The sequence below is a fragment of the Manis pentadactyla genome, chromosome X (assembly GCF_030020395.1).
Source record: "Manis pentadactyla isolate mManPen7 chromosome X, mManPen7.hap1, whole genome shotgun sequence".
In the NCBI taxonomy this organism is placed as follows: Eukaryota; Metazoa; Chordata; class Mammalia; order Pholidota; family Manidae; genus Manis; species Manis pentadactyla.
Window position 1 is genome coordinate 146,674,547 of NC_080038.1, and position 25,585 is coordinate 146,700,131.

The 25,585-nt window shown below is 36.1% G+C and overlaps 1 protein-coding gene and 1 non-coding gene across 6 annotated transcripts in view; one reads left to right on the forward strand and one right to left on the reverse strand.

The window, feature by feature from the left end:
* BRCC3 (BRCA1/BRCA2-containing complex subunit 3) overlaps positions 1 to 25,585 on the reverse strand; it is a 62,822-nt gene that overhangs the window by 21,293 nt on the left and 15,944 nt on the right. For 4 of the 5 annotated variants that reach the window (XM_057495514.1, XM_057495516.1, XM_057495512.1 and 1 more), the window contains one exon: positions 24,971 to 25,026. In XM_057495514.1, the coding sequence (XP_057351497.1) occupies positions 24,971 to 25,026 (56 nt within the window). Of the gene's footprint in view, positions 1 to 19,689; positions 20,384 to 24,970; positions 25,027 to 25,585 lie in introns of those variants that run through there. The other variant, XM_057495515.1, reaches the window with a different exon arrangement.
* On the forward strand, positions 11,764 to 11,870 carry LOC118931301 (U6 spliceosomal RNA). The gene has a single exon (XR_005032321.2). It is a non-coding gene; the product is annotated as a U6 spliceosomal RNA (small nuclear RNA).

The following is a 25,585-nucleotide window of genomic DNA, read 5'->3' on the forward strand; positions in this document are numbered from 1 at the left end:
GACACCACAAAAAAGAAAATTACAGGCTAATATCCCTGATGAACATAGATGCAAAAATACTCAACAAAATATTAGGAAACTGAATTCAAAAATACATCAAATAGATCATCCATCATGATCAAGTAGGATTTATTCCAGGGATACAAGGATAGTACAATATTAGAAAATTCATCAACATCATCTACCACATTAACAAAATGAAGGATAAAAACCACATGATCATCTCCAAAGATGCTGAAAAAGCATTCGATAAAATTCAACATCCATTCATGATAAAAACTCTCAACAAAATGGGTATAGAGGGCAAGTACCTCAACATAATAAAGGCCATATATGATAAACCCACAGCCAACATCATACTGAACAGCGAGAAGCTGAAAGCTTTTCCTCTGAGATCGGGAGCAAGACAGGGATGCTCACTATCCCCACTGTTATTCAACGTAGTACTGGAGGCCCTAGCCATGGCAATTAGACAAAACAAAGAAATACAAGGAATCCAGATTGGTAAAGAAGAAGTTAAACTGTCACTATTTGCAAATGACATGATATTATACATAAAAAACCCTAAAGAATCCACTACAAAACTACTAGATCTAATATCTGAATTCAGCAACGTAGCAGGATACAAAATTAATACACAGAAATCTGTTGACTTCCTATACACTAACAATGACCTAGCAGAGAGAGAAATCAGGAAAACAATATCATTCACAGTTGCATTAAAAAGAATAAAATACCTAGGAATAAACCTAACCAAGGAAGTGAAAGACCTATACACTGAAAAGTAGAAGACACTCAGAGAAATTAAAGACGATACCAATAAACAGAACCACATCCCGTGCTCATGGATAGGAAGAATTAATATTGTCAAAATGGCCATCTTGCCTAAAGCAATCTACAGATTCAATGTAACTCCTATCAAAATACCAACAGCATTCTTCAATGAACTGGAACAAATAGTTCTAAAATTCATATGGAACCACAAAAGACCCCGAATAGCCAAAGCAATCATGAGAAGGAAGAATAAAGTGGGGGGGATCTCACTCCCCAACTTCAAGCTCTACTACAAAGCCACAGTAATCAAGACAATTTGGCACTGGCACAAGAACAAAGCCACAGACCAGTGGAACAGACTAGAGAGCACAGATATAAACCCAACCATATATGGTTAATTCATATACGATAGAGGAGCCATGGACATACAATGGGGAAAGTTGTTGACAGCCTCTTCAAAAACTAGTGTTGGCAAAACTGGACAGCTACATGCAAGATCATGAAACTGGATTACTGTCTATCCACATAGAGAAAAGTAAACTCGAAATGCATCGATGACCTGAATGTAAGTCATGAAACATAAAACTCTTAGAGGACACCATAGGCAAAAAATCTCCTGAATATAAATAGGAGCAACTTTTTCCTGAATGCATCTCCTCAGGCAAAGGAAACAAAAGCAAAAATGAACACATGGGACCACATCTAACTTAAAAGCTTCTGTACAGCAAAGGACACAAACAGAACAAAAAGGCATCCTACAGCATGGTAGAATATATTTGTAATCAACATATCCGACAAGGGGTTAACATCCAAAATATATAAAGAACTCACAGGCCTCAACACCCAAAAAGCAAATAACCCGATTAAAAAATAGGCAGAGGATATGAAGAGAGAGTTCTCCAAAGAAGAAATTCAGATGGCCAAGAGGCACATGAAAAGATGCTCCACATCACTATTTATCAGGGAAATGCAAATAAAAACCACAATGAGATATCACCTCACACCAGTTAGGATGGCCAGTATCGAAAAGACTAAGAACAACAAATGCTGGCAAGTAGGTGGAGAAAGGGGACCCTTCCTTCACTGCTGGTGGGAATGCAAGCTAATTCAACCACTGTGGAAAGCAATATGGAGGTTCTTCAAAAAACTAAAAATAGAAATACCATTTGACCTGGGAATTCCACTCCTAGGAATTCATGCAAAGAATATAATTTCTCAGATTCAAAAAGGCTTATGCACCCCTATGTGTATTGCAGCACTACTTACAATAGCTAAGATATTGAAGCAACCTAAGTGTCCATCAGTAGATGAATGGATAAAGAAGATGTGGTACATATACAAAATGGAATATTACTCAGCCATAAGAAAAAAACAGATCCTACCATTTGCAACAACATGGATGGAGCTAGAGGGTATTATGCTCAGTGAAATAAGCCAGGCGGAGAAAGACAAGTATCAAATGATTTCACTCATATGTGGAGTATAAGAACAAAGGAAAACTGAAGGAACAAAACAGCAGCAGAGTCACAGAACCCAAGAATGGACTAACAGTTACCAAAGGGAAAGGGACTGGGGAGGATGGGAGGGAAGGGAGGGACAAGGGGGAAAAAGGGGCATTACGATTAGCATACATAATGTAGGTGGGGGGGCATGGGGAAGGCAGTACAGCACAGAGAAGACAAGTACTGACTCTATACCATCTTACTATGCTGATGGACAGTGACTGTAATGGCGTATGTGGTGGGGAGTTGATAATGGGTGGAGTCTAGTAACCATAACGTTGCTCATGTAATTGTACATTAATGATACAAAAAAAAATCACAGTCTCTGGGTGAGGGACCCAGACATTCAGTGTATGTGTGTGTGTGTAAAATTTTTTAGAGCAATTTAAAATTCACAGCATAATTGAAAGGAAGGAACAGAGATTTCCTATATATGCTGTGCCTCCCGCACATGTATAGCGTCCCCCACTGTCAACATCCTCTACCTGAATGGTATGTTTGTTACAACTGATAAATCTATACTGAGACATCATTATCACCCAGAGTCCATAGTTTACCTTAGGGTCCATTCTTGGTGTTGTACATTCTATGGGTTTGGACAAATGTACAATGACATGTATCCACCATTATAACATCATATAGAATACTTTTGCTGCCCTAAAAATCCTCTGTGCTCCCTATTCATTCCTCCCTCCTCCCTAACCCCTGGGAACCATGGATCTTTTCATTGTCTGCATAGTTTTTCCTTTTACAGCATGTCATCTAATTGGACTCATAAATGTAGTATGTAGCCTTTTCAGATTGGATCAGTATCTTTTTAAACTCTTCAGATGATTCCAATGTTCAGCCAAGTTTGAGAATAAGTAATTTAACTCATTTTTCTTTCTCTACACCTTTCAATCTACTCAGCTCAAACATTCCTTAATTTTTAGTGACAAAATATTCCCTGGAGTTATAGAAGTAGGGCCTATTCAGTAGAAAGAAAACAAATAAGGTCAGGTACATGAGTTTTCTTTCTAACAATCAATAAAAGAAAGCTTGTGATCAGCAAAGTGCTTTTTACACAGATGTGAAACCTCAAAGGGACTTTTAAAGTGTCTTCATTACTCCATAAGTCACAGGCATTCAAGGGGATGAAGGTGAGAATTCTGGTAGCTCTAACAAGCTAGTTTATTTTCCTGTGACATTTGTGTATGTTGTTTCAAAGGTGTATCAGGTAGGTTTTAGAGAAATCATGTCATAAAAAGATGGATATTGTAAAACATTCAGTTGATTCAAACATTGTATTGGGTCATACAAATGCTTTGATATATTGTGATATAAGTAAGCTTATTTTATTTTCTTCAAGGTACTTTGTATTCAAATTTATATAACCTTCTCATTGTGTATATGATGTTAAATGACCAATTACATTATTCTCTTCCCATTTCTGTAGAGTTCTTTTAAATAATGTGACTTTGGATTAAAAAATAAACACAAAAAAATAAAGCAGGAACAAACCTAAACAACAAATGTGTAAAATCTATATGAGATTAATGTGACACTTTCTTGAAAGAAACAAATGTGGACTAGCACAAATGGGAAGACATTCAGTGTTCCTGGGAGGGATGATGGCACATCATAAAGATTAATTATAAATTAATTTACAAATTCAACACAATCACAATTTAAAAACCAAAAAATTACCTGGACCAAGTTGATAGTAAAGTTCACATGGTAAATTAAACATGTAAAACAGTCAGGGAAACACAAAAAAAGAAAACCTATAATGAGTACTGGTCCTTGCAGACAGTGAAACATACAATAAAGGTACACAAATACTCAGCCAGACAGAACAGAAACTCCAGAAATAAATCCAAGCAAAAAGGGAATTATTGTGTATGATAAAACATGGTATCTAAAATACTGAAGTGAAGATAAACTTTTTAATAAATGGTTTGGGGATAGTTGGATAGCCATTTGAAAAGACATAAAATTAGATCCACATCTTACCACAGGGAAAATACACTCAACTATAAAATAGTTCTGAATTTTAACTTTTGGAACCATGTTGCTATTTCACATACTCCAAGGGGAAAAAAAGTATGGGTTAAAAAAATTGTAAAAGGGAAACCAAACAGGAAAAAACCCTATTCTTTCAAATGAACAATATAACCACACAAAAGTCGGGGTATGGGAGGCAAGGTGGAACATTTCAGGCAAAAAACAAAAATAACTTTAAACAAATTTTGATCTCCAGTTAGTAGTTTTGTGCCTTACTCAGGTGAGGTTGCCATAATAAAATAGCACTGACTGGGTAGCTTAAACAACAGAAATTTCTCATAATTGTAAAGGCTGGGAAATCTAATATCAAGATGCCAGGTGATTTGTATCCTGATGAGGGCTCTCTTCCCAGTTTCCAAACAGATACCTTCTTGCTGTGTCCTAGCATGGTAGAGTGATCATTTCTCTCACGTGTCTTCTTATAATGGTACTAATCCCATTCGTGAAGGCTCCACCCTCATGACCTCATCACCTCCCAAAGGCTCCACCTCTTAATATCATCCCCTGGTGGGATCAGGGCTGGAACATATGAATTTGGGGGAAGGGAAACAGACATTGAGTACATAGCAGTTTGTTTTTCATAGATGTATAGGTTAGGAATTGTGAAACTACTTACTGTATATTCTAGGATTGAGCAATAAGTAAATATATACCAGGATACCCATATAGTGGATAGCAGGAGCAAGGTTTCTCCACATTGCAGAAGTGAGCTGTAAATATGGAAGGGAATATCCTAGAATGAACCCTAAGGTGTGGAAATGGAACTGAAGTTACTGGTTTGAACTCATGATGTGTGTGTGTGTGTGTGTGTGTGCGTGCACATGCACATACCTCATGTGTATGTATGTACACACACTATCTACTAAGCAAGTCTAGAAGCAATGATATTCTGGTACCAATTAGTACACCTAGCACCCAGACCTTGGTTTCTAAATAGCATTTTTAACTTAAAGGAACCACAGTACAGACTAAGATGGGGGACAGACTTATTCCCTTCTTAAAGCAACTAAAAGCATCCAAAAAAAGATTAAAAAAAAAAAATAAAACAACTCTCAAGACACTGGAAAACAGGCAATGAAGGACAGTGATCCCTGAGAGATGACGAACAGGCAAGGTGAAGAAAGTTTCTGGGCTGCAGCATGGGGAGGGGAATCCCACACAGAGCTTGATGGTCTCCTTGAGTTGAGAAGAGGCAGCTGAGACTGGGAAAACCAAGGAGGCTGGAATTTGCAGGGCAGACTACCGAGGAAAGAGCTACACAGAGAGAACTCCAGAGATCTTTGGAGAGTCCCCTTCAAGTGCAGAGTGTTGATCAGGGCATGTATGTGAGGAAACTACCCAAGGCCAGGGAAACAACAACCTAGAGGGATTCAAGGGAACCATCCTCAAAGTATATACCCAGGGCCAGGAATGGTACCTGTTCCCTCTAGAGTCTGAATGGAAAATGGCAAAATTCAGGAAACAACAGAGAACTAAAAAGGGTCTTGAACAGTAGTGGGGAAAAATGAACCTTACATTATATAATGTTTTGATTCTACCAAACAAAGCTTAAAAGCAAGACCCAAAAGGATCAAACTGTTTCCTAGTAACTTAACCAGTATCCTAAAACAAAGCTCAAGAATATTTTTAGGAATATATATGTATATATAAAATACCTACTAAGGTAAAGTTTAATAAAGTATCTGCATCCAGTCAAAAATTGCCAGGCATGCAAAGCAGCACAAAAATCCAACCTATAAAGAGGAGAAAATAAAATGAAATTGACCCAGAAATGATGCAGATCTAGCAACAGGAATTGGCACAGACACACATTAAAACATAACTATTCTGTATGTTCAAGAAGCTAGAGGAAAGATTGAATATGTTTATTAGAGACAGGAAGAAATAAAAAAAGACTCAAACTGGATTCCTAGGGATGAAAAGTATAATGCCTGAGATGAAACATACACTCAATGGGATTAAAGTCCTTTTTTCAGACAAATATCAAAAGAATATACTGCCAGAAAGACCTACACTATCATAAATATTAAAGGAAATTCTTCAAGAAGAAAGAGAATTATACCAGATGAAAATATAAAGAAATGAAGAGCCCTGGAAATGGTAACAACATGACATTTTTTTTCTTATTTAAATTTCTTGAAAAGGTAACTACTTAAAATAAGACTAATAACAACAATAATGGGTTTATAACATACATACAAGTAAAATGTATGACAACATTAGCACAAAGGCTGTGAGGACAGAAATGGAAGTATATTATTGCAAGATTCTTATTCTATATGTGACTTAGTATAATGTCACTTGAAGAAAGACTGTGAGAAGAACAAAACGTGAATCAGTTGTTTTCAACCAAGCATGATTTTGCCCTACAGGGAACATTTGGCAGTGTCTGGACATACGTCTGATTGCCACAACTGAAAGGGTGCTACTGACCACCAGTGGGTGGGGGCCAGGGATGCCGCTCACCATCCCCCAGTGCACAGTGGTGATGGAGGGAAACCCGCTGTGTACCCTAGAGCAATCACTAATGTAATGCAACAGAACAATTATAACTGATAAACCTATAAAGGATATAAAATTAAATCATAAAAATTACTCAGTCAATCCAAAAGAAGGCAGAAGAGGAAAAAGTGAACAAAACAGATGAGACAAATAGAAAACAAACAGCAAGATGGTAGATTTAAATGTAACTACATAAATAATCATATGAAATGTAAAGGACCTAAATATGCATTTGAAAGGCAAAGATTGTCTGGTTAGATAATGAAAGGGCAAGCTCCCAGATCCTATTTCAGCCAATCGGAGCTTAGTCTCTCTCCAGTCAGCAAGAAGTACACCCACCACCCCTAGACCCTGCCAAATGACCAAAGCCACGACTCATCACCCCCCCCAACTACCCCCAGGCCCAGCCAATCAGCCAGAGCCATGGCCATCACCCCCCCCCAAACCGCCCTGGAAACCCATAAAACCTTTGTTCTGGGGAAAATGTGCTCTTTTTCTCTGGCATCTTGCCACTGCGTTGGTGTAGATGAGAGATTGAGCTCGAGCTAGCTCAAATAAAGGCTCTTTGCTTTTGCATCGGTGTTGGCTCCTTGGTGGTCTTCTGGGATTCGCGACTTTGGGCACAACAGATAAAAGAGGGACACCCGCCTAAATGCTAACTACAAGACACAAACAGGTTAAAAGAAAAAAGAGTACAACGCGCTAACAATACTCAAAAGAGAGTATTTTCAGAGCAAATAACATTAACAGGGATGAAGAAGGTGATTTTGTGACAGAAAGGTTAATTCACTTAAAAGATGTAACACTCCTATATCTGTACATACCTACTAAGAGTTTCAGAAGATACTAATAAAAAAAACCTGATAGAACTATGAGGAAAATAAACAAGTTCATAATTACAGTTGGAGATTTCAATACCCTTCTCTCAAAAATCAACAGAACAGCAGACACAATCAGTAAGATAAAAACTTCAACACTATAAAACCTCTTGACCCAACTGATATTTATAAGCACACTCCACCCAACAGTGGTATATGTTTTTCAAGTGCACATAGAATATTTACCTATATAGACTATATAGACCTATACAGGTTTCAAGTCAAAGTATTTTCTTCTGACCACAATAAATAAAACTGGTAGTTTAAAAGCTTCCCACAAAGAAGACTCCAGGCCTAGAAAGTTTGACTGGTGACTTCTACCAAATACCTAAGAAAGAAAGAATATCAATTCTATAAAAACTCTCCCATTAAACTGAAAATGAGACAGAAATATCCAACTCATTTTCTGAAGCCAGCATTTCTCTGATAACAAAGTCAGAGAGAGACTTTACAAGAAAAGAAAACTACAAACTAATATCCCTCATGTATATAGATACAAAAATTCTTAACAAAATTTTAGCAAATCAAATCCAGCAATATATAACATGGATGATTCATCAATCAAAAATCAATGTAATTCATCAATATTAACAGACTAAGAAAGAAAAACACTATATGATCACCTCAATAAATACCAAATAAGCATCTGATAAAATATAACACCTATTACTGCTGAAAAAGAAAACTCACAGCAAACTAAGAATGGAAGGAAACATCCTCAAACCAGTAAGGGAAACTATGTAAAACCTTCAGGTAATACACTTAATGGTGAAAGACTGAATAATTTCTCAGAAGATCAGGAACAAGGCTACCATGACTGCACTTACCAGTTGTATTCAACAGTTTATCACAGGTTCCAGTGAGTACAGTAAGGTAAGAACAGTAAACAGAAGTCATCCAGCTTGGAAAGAAATAAATAAAACTGCCTTTATTCACAGATGGCAATCTGCATAGGCATAATGGACTCTTTTAACAAGCTACTAAAATTAACAGGTGAATTTAGCGAGGTCACAGGATACAAATTCAATATACAAAAATCAACTTTAATATAGTAACAATGAACAATAGGAAACTGAAATTAAAACAACAGCATTTATGGAGGACCTGAACAAACACTTCTCCAAAGAAGAAATTCAGATGGCCAACAGGCACATGAAAAGGTGCTCCACATTGCTAATTATTAGGGAAATGCAAATTAAAACCACAATGAGATATCACCTCACACCACTTAGGATGGCCAACATCGAAAAGACTAGGAACAAATGCTGGCGAGGATGTGGAGAAAGGGGAACCCTCCTACACTGCTGGTGGGAATGTAAACTAGTTCAATCATTGTGGAAAGCAATATGGAAGTTCCTCAAAAAACTAAAAATAGAAATACCATTTGACCTGGGAATTCCACTCCTAGGAATTTACCCAAAGAAAACAAGATCCCAGATTTAAAAAGACCCCCTATATTTATTGCAGCACTATTTACAGTAGCCAAGATATGGAAGCAACCTAAGTGTCCCTCAGTAGATGAATGGATAAAGAAGATATGGTACATATACACAATGGAATATTATTCAGTCATAAGAAGAAAACAAATCCTACCATTTGCAACAACATGGATGGAGCTAGAGGGTATTATGCTCAGTGAAATAAGCCAGGTGGAGAAAGACAAGTACAAAATGATTTCCCTCATTTGTGGAGTATAACAACAAAGAAAAACTGAAGGCACAAAACAGCAGGAGACTCACAGACTCCAAGAAGGGACTAGTGGTTACCAAAGGGGAGGGGTGTGGGAGGGCGGGTGCGGAGGGAGGGAGAAGGGGACTGAGGGGCATTATGATTGGGTACAAATGTCAGTGGGGGGGTCACAAGGAAGACAGTGTAGCATAGAGAAGACAAGCAGTGACTTTGTGGCATCTTACTACACTGATGGGCAGTGACGCAATGGGGTGTGGGGAGACTTGATAATATGGGTGAATGTAGTAACCACATTGTTTTTCTTATGAAACCTTCTTAAGAGTGTATATCAATGATACCTTAAAAAAACAGCATTTACAATAAGGTAAAAGTATGAAATGTGTAGGAATAAATATGACAAAAGATATGCAAGACATGCATACTAAAAACTATAAATCATTGTTGACAGAATTAAAGACCTAAATAAAAAGAGAGATATATCACATTCATGGATTGGAAGACTCAGTCTTATTAAGACATCAATATTCCCCAAAATGATCCACGGATTCTATACAATCTGAATCAAAAATACCAACAGGCTGTTATGGAGAAGTCTGGCAATTTCTTTAAAAAGTTAAATATACACCTACTGTGTTTTAGCCAGTCTGCTTATAGGTATTTCCCTAAGAGGAGAGCATACACCCATACATGTACACAAATGTTCTAAAGCAGCTTTATTTGTAATAGACCAAAACCACAAGTAACTGAAATGTCTATCAATGGGTGGATAAACAAATTGTGGTAATATTTATACAGTTTAACACTGTTCTGTAATAAAAAGGAATGAACTATTGATACATGCTATAACACGGATGAATCTTGAAATAATGCTGGCATACAAAAGAAGACAAAGTATATAATCTGTGATTCCATATATAAATAAATTTCTAGAAAATGTAGACTCATCTACAGTGACAGTAGATCAGGGTTACCTGGGGCTGAAGGAGGGATGGGGAGTGGTAAGAGGGAGGAATTACAAAGGGGCACAAAGAAAATCTGGGGGTAGATATTTTCATTATCTTGATTGTGGTGATGGTGTGTACAGGTGTGTACATGTCAAAACTTATCAAACTGTATACTTTAAACATGTAGTTTATTGTACATCAAATATACTTCAATAAAACTGTTTTAAAAAAGGAAAGCAGGGCTCCTTGGACAAATGGTGAATGCAGAGCTGGATACAGGAGAGAACAAGATGAAGCTGGAATATCTTCTTGTGCCAGAAAATCAGGTAGTACTCAAAGAACAATGAGAACTTACCAAAAGAACAAAGGGAGGTGCTTCCACTGGCCAATTCTGAAACAAAGGGACCTCAAAATAGCTAATGATAGCAATGGATAGAATGTATTGAATAAAATAAGAATCCAAGTGTCCACACTAATGCAAGTGAATAAATAAACAAATGGGAATAAGGGAAGGCCCTTCCTTGAAGTAGAGTGCCAACTAGTGAATGTAGAAGAAATGGTGGAAGTGGAACATTGCCTTTGCTAACCATCTTAGCAATAAATAATTTAGGAAAGAATCACTGATAAACACTAAAAGTCCCCACAAGATGCAGTGGAAAAGCCTCAGAGACACCACCTTAAGCACATAGTAAGAGCTGAAATCACCAGTAATGAGACAAATTGTTATCATGTGCCTCCTGATAAAAATCGTGGAGAACACAACATCACTTTTGAGGTGTTATTACCAAAAGTGTATAATCAGCATCCGATCCTGATAAAACATAAACAAATTCAAAATAATGTACATTTTCTAAAATAACTAACCTGTAGTCTTCAAAAGTATTAAGGTTACAAGAGAACTGGACCAGATCAAAGGAGGCAAAAGAGTCATGACAATTACATGCAGTGTGTGAACGAGGACTGCATCCTGGACCATAATAAAGGAGATTTTTCCTGCTATAAAGGATGTTATTAGGAAAATTAGTGACATTTGAATAATATCAATAGATAATAGACAATATTGATAACATCAATAATAATAGGTATGAATTTTAATGTCCTAAAATCAACTATTTTGTTGTTGTTATATAAGAGAATATCCTTGGTCTTTAGGGAATATCCATTGAAGGGACATCATGTGTGCAACTTACTCTCAAATGGTTCAGGAAAAATTATCCATAAAAAAAAAGATAATGGAAATACAAAATTTTGACATTTTGGGAATCTGGGTGAATAGTATACCGGAATCCTTTGTACTATTCTTGCAACTTTTCTGTAAATCAGAAATTATTTTACAAGAGAATGTTAAAGAACATTGAGTAGTAACAGAATCAAAACAGTAAGGGCAGTTTCTAAAACAGAAAAAAACTGGTAACAGAAAACTCAACAGCAGTGCTCACTTCAGCAGCACATGTACTAAAACTGAAGCAATACAGATAAGATTAGCACAGCCCCTGCACAAGCACAATGTGCAAATTCATGAAGCATTGCATATTTTTGTAGTAATGCACTAGTAGGGGTGAGGATGTGATAATACGGGTAACTGCTGAAGCACTGTGTTGTATACTTGAAACCAATGTAAGATTGTGTATCAGTGACACTTCAATTTTAAAAAACTCAATAGTGTAATAAATGGCAGGAAAGGTAAGAAAGAATTAAACGAAAAGCATTGCAAACAAAAAGCAAAAAAGACAATGGTAGGAACACCATCACATGCATCAGCAATGATAATAAAATCAATGTGTTACACTCACTTATTAATAGAAAGATGTTCTGATTCTCTAAAACCAAATAACTTAAGATCTTTCTATATTCCATTTGTAAGAGACATACCTTGGACAGAATAACTGAGGAAGGTTGAGAATAAACAAATGGAAAATGTTTTAACAGGAAAATAGATAAACCCCTAGCCAGACTTATCAAGAAAAAGAGTGTACACAAATAAACAAAATCAGAAATGAAGAAGGGACAATCACAATGGACACCACAGAAACACAAAGAATTATTAGAGAATACTATGAAAAATTATATGCTAACAAATTGTATAACCTAGAAGAAATGGACGACTCTCTAGAAAACTACAACCTTCCAAGACTGACTCAGGAAGAAGCAGAAAATCTGAACAGACCAATTACCAGCAATAAAATTGAACTGGTAATCAAAAAACTCCCAAGAAACAAAACTGCAGGTCCAGATGGCTTCACAGTGGTGTCACTGTAATATTTGTCCTTCTGTGCCTGGCTTACTTCACTGAGCATAATGTCCTCCAGGTCCATCCATGTTGTTGCAAATGGCAGGATTTCCTTCTTTATTAAGGAAATGTGTCTGGTGTGTGTATGTGTCTGGGTGTGTGTATACATCCCTGATGAATATTAACCCCTTACCAGACAGATGGTTTGCAAATGTTTCCTCCCATTCCATAGGCTGCCTTTTTACTCTGTTTTTCCTTTGCTGTGCAAAAACTTTTTAGTTTGGTGCAATCCCACTTATTTTTGCTTTTGTTGCCATATGTAAAAAATCATTGCTAAGACCAATGTCAAAAAGCTTTTTCCCTGTTTTTTTCTAGTAGTTACATGCTTTTAGGTTTTATGATTAAGTCTTCAATTCATGTGAGTAAAAAATTTCACTTTGCTGCATGTGGATATCCAGTTTTCCCAACATCATTTATTTTATTGTGTCTTCTTGGCACTCTTGTCAAAGAGCAGTCAACCATAAATGTGTGTATTTATGGATCTTCAATTTTGTTCCATTGGTCTACATGTCTGTTTTTATGCCAGTACCATATTTTTTTATTACTGTAGCTTCGTAATACACTTAATACACTTTGAAATCAGAAAGTATGATGCTTCCATATCCATTCTTCTTGCTCAAGATGGCTTGGTCTATTCAGGGTCTTTTGTGGTTCCATATGAATTTTAGGATTGTTTCTTCTATTTACATAAAAAATGCTATCGGGATTTTGATAGGGAATGCACTGACTCTTTAGGTCACTTTAGGTACCATGGACATTTTAACAATATTAATTCTTTCAATCTATGAACACAGGGTGTCTCTCCATTTATCTATGTCTCCTTTAATTTCCTTCATCAATGTTTTTATAATTTTCTAAGTATAAGTCTTTGATTTTGGTCAAGTTTATTCCTAAGTATTTTATTCTTTTTGCTGTTCTGAATGGGATTGTTATCTTAATTCCATTTATGGATAGTTCGTGTATAGAAACACAACTGATTTCTATATGTTGATTTAGTATTCTGCAACTTTACTGGATTTGTTTATTCTAAGTTTGTTGCACCTTTAAGGGTTTGTACGTATATGATTATGTCATCTTCAGAGACAACACTTTCCTTCTGATTTGGATGCCTGTTATCTCTTTTTCTTGTCTAATCTGCTCTAAGACATCTGGTACTATGTTGAATAGAAGTGGCAAGAGTGGGCATCTTTGTTTTACATTGGATCTTAAGAGGAAAACTTTCAGGTTTTCTCCCATTGATAATGGTATTAGCTGTGCACTTTTTATGTGTGGCCTTTATTGTATTGAGGTAAGTTCCTTCTACCTATTTTGCTGAGAGTTTTTATAAGCTTTTCCTGCATCAACTGAGATGATCACATGGTTTTTATCTTTCATTCTGTTAATTTGGAGTTATCACATTGATGGATTTGTCTATGTTGAAACATGCTTATATCCCAGGTATAAATCGCACTTGTTCATGGTGTATAATACTTCTAATGTGCTGCTGAATTCAGTTTGCCATTATATTATTAAAGTTTTGTGCATCCCTGTTCATTAGGGGTATTGGCCTGTGTTATTTTTTTCTTGTGTTACCTTTGTGTAGTTCTGGTATCAGGGTGATGCTGGTCCCATAAAATCGGTGTACCCTCTTCTGTTTTGATTCAAGAAGGGTTTAAGGATTGGTATTAATTCTTTTTTGGATGTCTGGTAGAATTACCTGTGAAGCCATCTGGGCCTGGGATGTTCTTCCTAGTCTGCTATCTTGCAGGTGTCACCCTGAATGTAACTTATAGTTTATGCCACTAGTCACCTCTCTCATGGATATACCACAAAAATGAATGAGTGTTGCTTTTAAAGTTATTTTTTTTCATTATTATCTTTCTGCTTAGTGGGAATCTCTGTGCAATACCTATAAGCTTTCAAAATGTTGCATTTCAGAAAGGGACGATTTTTGTGCAGTTGTGACTTTTATTAACCAATGTCTCATAACATCCCGAAAATATCAGGAACATTACACTTTCATCCTTTTTGAGAAACATAGGAGTACAAACTTCTACAGAATGTTTATTAATGCAATGTATATAATTGATTTTATATCTCAATATACTATACAGGTATGTATAATATGTATGTTAATGCATAAGCCCCAGAAGTGTAACCTATCAATATAAGCAATTAAATGTTAAAGCAACTCCCTCACAGTATGTGACTTTGAGCTTTTCTCAACTGAAAACAAAAAAGAGCTCTCATTTATTCTTTCAATTATTCATTCATTCAATGCAATGCCTATGTTTTCTTTGTTTCTGTCCAGGTTGTCCTTTTTCATGAATTCCTAGGCCCCTTAAATTTCTTATCACAATATTTATTAGTTCTTTGATTTCTCTTCATGACATCCTGTATGAAAAGAACTGCTCCAAGTACTCTAGGTATCTTTCTTAGTAAACAAAGGCCCTAATGTTTAGCTTGAGTGTATTGCCTCTAAAGTATAGCTTAGCATCTACTGCAGCTAGTTTTTACCATGTAATTGTTAGCCAGTAAGACATTTATGAAAAAGTTATGTGTACTACTAGGAAGATTCCTTAAGAGAAGGGTTTTTTGTTTTTTTTTTACATCTTCCTTCTATTTGCTGTTTAGAATATCATTCTATGCCTGAAACTTCAACATCCATCTTGGACTATTGGTAGACCCTGTTAAATGGAGCAACAAGACAGATGTTACCCTAATAACAGCCATGTACTGTCTATTTACTTCTTTTCTGTGGAGAATTTAACTTTGTTTATTAAGGCACTATTTCTGGAGTCTTTGCTTACTCCTCAACCAAACGCAATTTTAACTAACATAATCTAATAAATTGTTATGCACATATTATAGACCTAAATAAAAACATCCTGATTATTTGACTAATTTGTGGGCTATGAACATAGGTCTTAACCGAAGGCCTATATCCATGTTTAAGATAGATGCTATTTATACAATAATTAAATGCTAGACCTAAAAAATATGTATGAAAGACTTTGAACTTTATTAATGAGCAACAAAATGCAAATTAAAGCCATAATTACTACTACACACTCACCAGAATGGCTAAAATGAACAGGACAGACAGTACTGAGTATTGGTAGGGATGTGGAAGAAGCAACTCTCCAATATTGCTGTTAGGAGTGAAAATTGGTAGACACTTTGGAAAACTGCTGGAATCATCTACCAAAGCTGAACATATACATACATACACATACATATTCTACTCCGTATGTACCCAACAGAAATACCTAACAAATGTACATATGTTCACAACAACCATATTCATAGCAGCACTATTTGTAAGAGCCTTCTAAAAACTGGAACTATCTATCTCTGTATCTCAATAATAGTATGTCTCAATAAAATGAATAAACAAACCGTGGTATACTCATACAATGGAATACTATACAGCAATTAGAATTACTAAACTATTGCTTCATGTAACAACATGGTTGACTCATAAACAATACTGAAAGAAACTGGACATGAAAGAGTACATACTGTATGACTCCACTTATATATAGTTCAAAAATAGGCAACAGTAACCTATAGTTTTAGAAATCAACATAATGGAAAATCAGGATTCTACTTAAAGCATTTGGCTAGAGTCATATCCTTAATCATTGTGCTATACTGTTTCTCCAGAAAAGAGGAAAAAAATCCAACTCAATTATAACTTAATGAAATAATCCTGGTACCAAAACCAGACGAGAAGTCCAAGACAAGATCGTTTCAGGCTAGTTTCACTTATAAACACAGATGCAACAATCCTAAACCAAATACTAGCAAATAGCACTGACTTTGTATTTAAAGGACAATACATCATAGCAAAGTAAGGTTTACTTGAGGAATACAACAGTTCACTATTTAAAAAGCTTTCAATATAAATCATTACCTTTACTAAACTTAAAGGGAAAACAATCACATTACTAACTCAGAAAATGACAAACAGGCATTTGATAAGAATAGAGACATTCATGATTAAAAAACAATAGAAAAATTCATCACAATCCAGTGGCAAACTATTACTACTAACAGAGTTCAGCAGTGTATCTAGTTACAAGAGCAACACAGGGAAATCCATAGCACCTATGGAAGGATAATCATCCAGAATTTATAATAGAAAGAAGGGAAAAAATCCTATTTAGAAAAGCAACAAAACCTGTTAATCTAATGAGAAATCTTATAGTGGATATTTGTTGGTTTTGCTGCCATATATTCTCCACTCCTCCTGGAAATAGTGAAAATAGGATTACCAAAATTCTTTCTCCTTCAAGGTGGGGAACTGACCTTGGACTGGCTTTCTAGTTGTTCCCCTGAAAACCTGATGAAGGCAGGCGGTCACCTGCGTGACCAGGCAGGCCTGCTTCTGGGAAAATGGCCTGGCTGGTGCCCTGCAGCTGGGCTGGGAGGGCTGCGAGGGAACATAACTGACACCTGGTGGCAGCCACAGCCTGGGCTCAAGTGCAGCGCACCTCTTGTTCTTGGGCCATCCCGGACAGGGACCTGGGGATGCTCTGCACAGGGGACTGTTCCAAGAGGGAGGGTCCCTTATGGCTCCTGAGCCAGGGTAGCTTCCCCTCTGCCCCACCCCCACCCCTTATGCTCTCATTCCTGTACACCTGAGCCATTAATTAGGGAGCCAGAGAAAGGCACTAGACAGCTGTGAAAATGCCTGCTTGTGCTAGCCTGATGGCAAGCTGGGTTACTTAACATTAATTCCTTTCATCCACACAATAATTTTAAGAAGTGAGTAGTGATGTAGTATTTCCATATCACATACAAGGAAACTGAGATAGAGCTTGAATTATTTTCCCAAAGTCACCACCTAGTTAAAGGTAGCTTCAGTACTCAAACCAGGCTGTCTGGCTCAAGGTCCCATGCTCTCAGCTGCTGTACACACTGCCTGTTTCTACGCTAAAAAGCCATAGTAACTAAGCAAAGAAAAAGTAGGATATTGGCAAAGGAACAGAAGATAAGCCCATCAAGGGAGTAAAGAAAAGACCAGAAATGGGCTCATGTATACAAAGAAACTTAGTATATGATCAAAATGGCTTTTCAAATCAGTGGATATGCAGTATACTGCTCAAAAAGTGGTGCAGGGACAACTAGTTACTCATTTGGGATAAAATGAAGTTTGACTCCAACTGCACGGAGTTAACTAAAGGTAAGTTCCAGATGAATTAAGGTTCTAAATTTAAAAACCAAAATTATAAAAGAAGAAGAAAGTAAGACTATATTTATGTTCTTGAGGAAAGGAGAGGTCTTTTAAAGAAGAGAAAGGAATAAATAAAATGATGGATAACACTGATTCATTGTTTTAAAGCTTTAGCTTTTAGTCTGACAAATCACAATAAACAAAGTCAGTCTGGTGCTAAATATCTACAACATACTTGACAGACAAAAGATGAAATTTCCAGAACATGTAAAGAAATCATACAAAACCAGCAGGAAAAAGAGACAAATAACTCTATAGAAATTAAAGCCAAGGATATTAGTGGGTAACTCAGGGCTGACAAACATAAAATTAGTGCCCAACACTGAAAATGGCCCTGTATGCCAGCTTTGTGAGTTTGTGCTAGTCTCTTAACTTCTGAGCTTGTTTCCTCATCAGTAAAAGGGGGCACAGGGTTGCTAGGAAAATTAAATGAAAGGAGGCACATCAAGTACCTGACAGTATCCATTAACAATGATCTTTGTCAATTTCTTCCCAGTATCTATTGATATATAACTGTAGAGTTTTTCTCCTTTAATTTGATGTAGTTAATTAGATTACATTCCAAATTACATTTATATTTACTGAAGCCAAAAGAACCTTGTTTCTGGATTAAACTGAATTTAAGTCTTTCAATCCAGGCACATGGGATGTCTTTTGATTTACTTAGGTGATCATTTCTTTCAGCAGCATATTCTACTTTCAACTTTAGAAGTCTTTCCCCTCCTTGGTTAAATTTTTTTTCTAGGTTATTTTATTTTGGATGCTATTGTTAAGTGAAATTGTTTTCTTAATTTCCCTTTTGGATTGTCCATGCTGCACACCAGCATGGTAGCTTTTGGAGGCTTCTTTGGGATTTTCTATAAAGAGAATCATGTCATCTGCAAATACGGATAGTTTTTACTTCTTATTTTCCAACATGGACCTTTTTTTTTTTTGCCTAATTGTTTGGACTATAACTCCCAGTCTAATGTTGAATAGCAGTGGTTAAAGTGGGCATCCTTGTGTTGGTCCCAATCTTAGGGGGAAAGCTTTCAATCTTTCACCATTAGGTCAAATGTTACCTGTGGATATTCATAAATGCCCATAAATGTTAAGGAATGGTCCCTATATTCCTAGTTTTCTGAGTGTTTTTATCATGAAATGGTATTGGAATTTGTCAAATGCTTTTTGTGCATCAACTGAGATGATAATGTGTGTTTTTTCCTTTGTTCTATTAATATGGTTTATTTCATCAATTGATTTTGTGTTGAACATTGCTTGTATGCCTGGGATAAATCCCACTTGGTTATCGTGTAAAATCCTTTAATGTACTGTTGGATTCAGTATGCTAATATTTCATTGAACACTTGTATATCTGTATTTGTAAGGAATATTTGTGCTTTTTTAACCTTTTTTTTCTGATATCTTTGTCTGGCTTCGGTATCAGGGTGATACTGGTCTCAAAGAGTGAGTCAGAAGTGCTCACTCTTCTTCTATTTTTTGGAAGACTTAGAGAAGGAATAGTGTTAATTCTTCTTTAAACATGTGGCAGAATTAACCAGTCTAGTTACCTGGTCTTGGAGTTTTCTTTGTTGGAACATTTCTTACTACTGATTCAATCTACTTAATTTTTCTAGGTCAGTTCAGCTTTTCTATTTCTTTTTGAGCCAGTTTTGGCAACTTGTATGTTTCAAGGAATGTGTCCATTTCATTTAGTTTATGTAATGTGTTGGTGTGCAATTGTTCAGTTTTACCTTATAATCATTTTTTTATACCAAATTTATTTGCAGGAGTGGTACAAATGAAAGGACTGAAGTAGATGTTTTGATACAACTTACAGAAAAGGTAAAGGTAACACCAATATGCATGCACTGCCTTGGTGGCCAGGGAAGTCAGTGTGTAGCTCTGGAGAGCCAGCCTAAGGCTTAGCTCTGGTTATCACTGCCATCCCAGATTCAGGGACCCCTATCTTGCTCAAGTTGGTTACATGGTCACCCAATTCTTAATGGACTTGACCCACTCATTCAAGTAATGAGTCTCAATGAAGCTGCCTACAAATGAGGGTCATTTTCATCAGTGGCCAGTTTTTGCAGTCTAGTAATGACTGATTCATGTTTTTTCCAAGTGTAATGCACACTCACAGTGTGGTTTCTTGATATCCTGAAGGAAGATTTGACTACTTTGCTGGTTCTGCAGCTTCATCAGTTTCTCAGCATGTTCCCTATCCTGAAATTGGTGAAGAAAATATTTGGCAAAGTTCTTCAAGGTCAAATCATCATGGCCGAAGTAGTCAGACAGACATAGATGTAGGAGGCATAGAGCTCTAGGTTGATTTGGCAGTTGACAGAGGTATCTAAGACCTGGTGGTAGTTCTGGTACAACTGCAAGAGGGACACAGTTATCATGCCACTAGGTGAGAGGCAGCAGTGAAGGCAGAGGCTACACAGTGCAGGAGCAGTGGCAGGGTCCTTTGGGCAGTCTGAGGGTGTTGTGAGGAGGTGGCCGAGGGCTGGGTGTTAGCCAGTGGCTGGGGTGTGCGATGAGCGCTGGGTTCCATCCAAGCACTGTTGAAGTAGGAGAGCACACGATTCTAGGTGAAGACTGTCATAATCCTTTTTATTTATGTAAGATCAGTAGTAATGTCCCTACTTTTATTTCAGATTTTAGTTATTTGGGTCTTCTCTCATTTTTTTCTTTCCTGGTCTGGCTAAAGATATGTCAGTTTTGTTGATATTTTCAAATAACTTACTTTTGGTTTAATTATTATTTTTTCTATTCCCTATTTTGTCTCCATTCTAATATTATTTCCTTCTGATCGCTCTGTATTTAGTTTGCATTTCTTTCAGTTCCTTAAATTGTAAAGTTAGGTTAGTGATTTCTTTTTTAATGTAGTCATGTACAGCTATAAATTTCTCTCTGGGCAATGTTTTTGCTGCATCCCAAAAATCTTAGTATGATGTTCCTTCACTTTCATTAGTCTCAAAGTATTTTCTAATTTGTTTTGTGATTTCTCCACTGGTTGTTCAAGAGTGTGTTGTCTAACTTTCACGTATCTGTGAACTTTCTAGATTTCCTTCTGTAAGTGATTTCAGATTTGATTCTGTTTTTATAGGAGAAGATGCTTTGTATTATTTCAGTCTTTTCAAGTTTATTGAGACTTGTTTTGTGCACTCATAGAGGGAATGTTTATCCTGGAGAATGTTCCATGTGCACTTGAGAAACAACAGCTGTTGTTGGATGGAGTGTGCTATGTATGTCTGTTACAGCCACAGTGTTATTCAGGTCTGTTTTGTTCCTTCAGTTTTGCTTTGTTATTATACTCCACAAATGAGTGACATCATTTGGTACTTGTCTTTCTCTGCCTGTCCTGAAGTATCTTTTTATAGTCTATATTCTTTGCTATGTGTGGCCACTGAGGTCTCTGTCCTGTTAGATTGGTGGCCATCCAGTGACTGAACAAACACTTCCTTAAATGCTGAGAGTGTGGTGTTTTGTCTTGAGTAAGCATTTGCCTGGTTGCTATAAAGTTTTGATTAATTTCTAGAATTCCAATAAATTTGATTCTGACAGTTTGTGCCAGATTATTCACTGTTTTTGTAGAGGATGACTTTTGAGTTTTCTATTCTATTCACTGTTTTAGTCAGTATTTTTTCTCTCTTACTCAGACTGGATAATTTTTACTGATTTATGATCAAAGTTTACTCTTTCCTCTGTCATCTCCATTCTGTTATCAAGGTAATATAATGATTCTGTTAACAACCCAATAGGTCTTGCATTTCAGTGAGTGTGTTTTTCAGTTCTAAAGTTTGCACTTGGTTCTTCATGTCTTGCATGTTTGCTGAGACTTTCTACTGAAACATTTGTTGCAAAAGTATTTGTGATTTTTAAAAACATTTTTGCAATAGTTGATTCAAGGCCTTTATCATATTATTTCTACATCACTATCATCTCAGTGTAGGCATCTGTTGATTATCCTTTTTCATGTAAGTTGAAATTTTTGTGGTTCTTCACATGCCAAGCAATTTTGAATTACATCCTGAGTATTTTGAATATTATGTTTATATATACTGGGTTTTATTTATATTCTATGAAGACTATTGTTTTACTGATCAATCTGCCTAGTTAAGTTCAGGTTGAAACTTCTAACAACCAACTAACTTCTAAGTAACAACTTCTGACTTCCAATGTCACTTCTATTTTCAGAGCCTTTGTACTGCTCTTCAGATCTTTCCTTAATGTATGCTACCCAGCGGTCAGTATACAACACATGCGGTGGTCTACCAGTTAATTCAATTCTCAATTATGCTAACTGGGATCTGAGCCATGCAACATGGCTCAAGAGGGAGCCCAGAAATTTATATAAGCAACTTCATGAAGCTGCTTTATCACACTCCTTCCTTTACATGGTTTCCTGGAGGTTCTGCCAGAAACATGGAACTCTAGTTCTTCCTCTTTTGTGCTCTTCCACAATTGGGCCTCTGTATCCACAGAACATTTAGAACATTAGAAACCAGTTCTCCTAATAGCATAAACTGTCTGGGAGGAAATATGGTATCCCAGAGCAAGATACACAAATGGAAAGACTCCTGCCCTGATTCCCAAAACCAGTCTGAGACCATGATGCCTCCTTTCCCTATGGCCTAGGTTCATTTATGTCATCTCCCCAATACTTCAGATGCTGTCTTATAGTCAAACATGAGGAGAAAAGAAAGAAATTAAAAGAAGAGAAATTATCCTCCAAAGACTGACTTAAACTTGAAGAAGCTTTAAATGATGGGATTGGACTGAATTATAAATAAGATTTTCTCTACCCAGGAAGTGGGTATGTCATGGATTGCTTTATCTGAGGATAAAAAAGAAAACAATAGCAGAGAACTTCCCAGAGCTGAAGGACAAGTGCTATCTGATTGATATGATCCAGCAGTTTGAATCACAGAATATCCATATCTAGATATATCATGGAAAATTTCATATCAAGAATAGAGAAGTTCCTAAAAGCTGTCAGGGAGGAAAAAAGTCCCCTACAAAAGAATAAGTATTGAACTGGTAAGACTTTTCATCAGTAACACTGAATATTTAAAGACAATGAAACAATGCCTTTAAAGTTCTAAGGGGGAAAATGTTAATTTAGAATTCTTTATCTATTAGCAGTATTACTGAAGAATAAAAACATTTTTCAGACAAGAACTCAGAAGGTTTATCTCATACGTACACCTTTCTTAGGTTAGGAAGTTACTAGAGAGTCTTTAACAGCAAAAAGACAGAGTAAACCAAGAAAGATGACATGAAATCCAGACAACAATAGATCCAACTCAAGAGAATAATGAAGGAAAGTCCCAGGATGCCAGCTGAGACGAGATTAGGGTAGGAATACGGAGGTACCCAGGGAGCTACCCTAGGAAAAGCAGGGATTCCAAAGGTTTTTATATGACTCATAAGAATTTGGAACTCAGGTGGTAAAGGCAGAAATATAAGGGGGGGAAAGCCACTCAAAACTGCATGAAAAACCAAAAGGTTACACAAGAAAGAAAATGGAATTGTAATACAATACTTTACACTGCTTGGTTATACACAGAAAAGTATTTACATAATCATAATAATATAAACATTTTATTTTCTACTCTTAGAATCAACTAGTAGACAAAGCACAGAAAACATAATTATGGTTAAACATAGAACAAAGATGTTTGCAACTGTGAAGACATAAAGCTTTATGGTAAAACTACAAGTAACAGCATGGAGCCAAAAGATACTATTATCTGTTGTGGACAGGATAAATAAAGGGGAAAATTCTATTTAAAATTAGAAAAGTAACAAACAGAAGAATGAAAAGTAGTAATATAATTACATTAGGGAGAATGGAGATGGGGCAGGGTAAATGAGTATAACCCTCATTTGTAAGAGCAAGATAACAATAAGAATAATAATAGACAATATCTAAAATTAGTATATCAAGAAAGAATATCAAACATATATTATTTAGGAATATGAAAGTACACATCAGAAGAACTAAAAATTAGGATAAAGAAGTGGTTCCCTTTGAGGAGTGAGACTTTTACAAGTTCTTCTGTACCATTTAACATTTTTATACACATATATCTATAACTTTCATGAAAATTTTAGAAATTAAAGTTTTTTGACTAAGTAACACTTTTGAATGGTTCAACATCCCAGAGCTATGTAAAGGATACAATGAAGTCTCTACACACCCTGCTCCCTCATTCCCACTTGTTCTCTCCTGAGGTGACCAATGTGTTTCCTTCCAGATATTCTATATTTACAAGCAAGTATACTGATGTGTTCATGTATATATTTCTCTTCCATATCCTTACACAAATGGTAGCATGCTAAACATACTATCTTGTACTTTGCTTTTTTATTTAACAATGTATCTTGTAGATATTTCTGTATTACTACTGAGCTTCCTCATATTCTTTAATAGCTGTATATTATTCCATTATTTGGATGTATCATCATTTAGTCAGTTCTGTACTGACAGACATCTATTTTTTTCCAGTTTTTTGCTATTCCAAACAATGTTATAATAATAAACTGACAAATATGATAAGAGAAAATTTAAGACAGTCTGCTTCTGTTTCCCAATTAGGAAATGAACTTGGCTTTCATTGCTGCATCCTCAGTGCCTACCATGGTGCTTGGCATATAGTAGATACTGAATTAAGATTTGCTAATTTAGGTCAAGTTGAATTTAAATGAGGAAACTAACTTATGCAAACTTAAATGAGATACTGTAATTCTGAAATCAAATTTATGGCACAGCAAAGATAAGAGTCTATACAAATCTTTAATATTCTGCATACTCAGTCTTTTAATTCCTAATTCACCAGAGTAAGGGAGAGGGAAAATAATAGTATAACTCAGTTTAGAACAACTGCAGGAAAGGAAATGTGGGACAGGGTTCTGGTGATATAATTGTGATGCACAGACTGCTAATATGATCCTAGCTTTCTAGACTCCCAATATCCAAGATGCTAAAGAGCTTCTAACTCCTCACAGATGTTAATGGGTATAAGTAGACTATCAACTGCTTGGGGTCTTGCGAGTAAGAGAAATAAAAATGAAACCAACAATCAACTCTCTGGACTGGAGATCATCCCACCAACACATACATGTGTCTCTGGCATACTTACTCTGAGCTCTTTTGGGCCTGTATGGATTGAAAGCAAGTGTAGAGTACCCGGCCAGTCTACAAAAAATAAAAAGAAAGAAAGAAAGACAGAAAGAAAGAAATGTCACACAGAGAAGGATTAATATTGAAAAAGGTATAGCGATTTAGTAAACTCTAACCTAAAACTCGTATCCTTACACAAATCATCAAAGGCCCCTCAAAAAGTGGAAGGTTAAAAGACACTCCAAAGAAAGACTATGCTGTAAATCCGTTTTTATAAGAAGAATCATACTGTCAGTCAACATGAGAGCCACAATCAAACATCTACTCATGTGACAACAAAGAACTGCTCACGAACATGAGAGCAAGGAAAGAAACTAAGAACCAGAGCATCCAAACTGCTTTGTGGGAAGCTGGAAAAATTACTTGACAACTATATATAATGACAATCAATAAATTTATGACGACAAAGCTGAAAGCATTTTAAATGAAGTATAAAGTTCAAGATACAGAACTTTAATGTTTCTGGAAAAGAGTACTTTTATGAATAATACTCATTAGTAACAGATTCTGAGACTATAATAATGTACTAAATGATAGAACACACTTGATAGTATTGGCAAAATTCAAACTACAA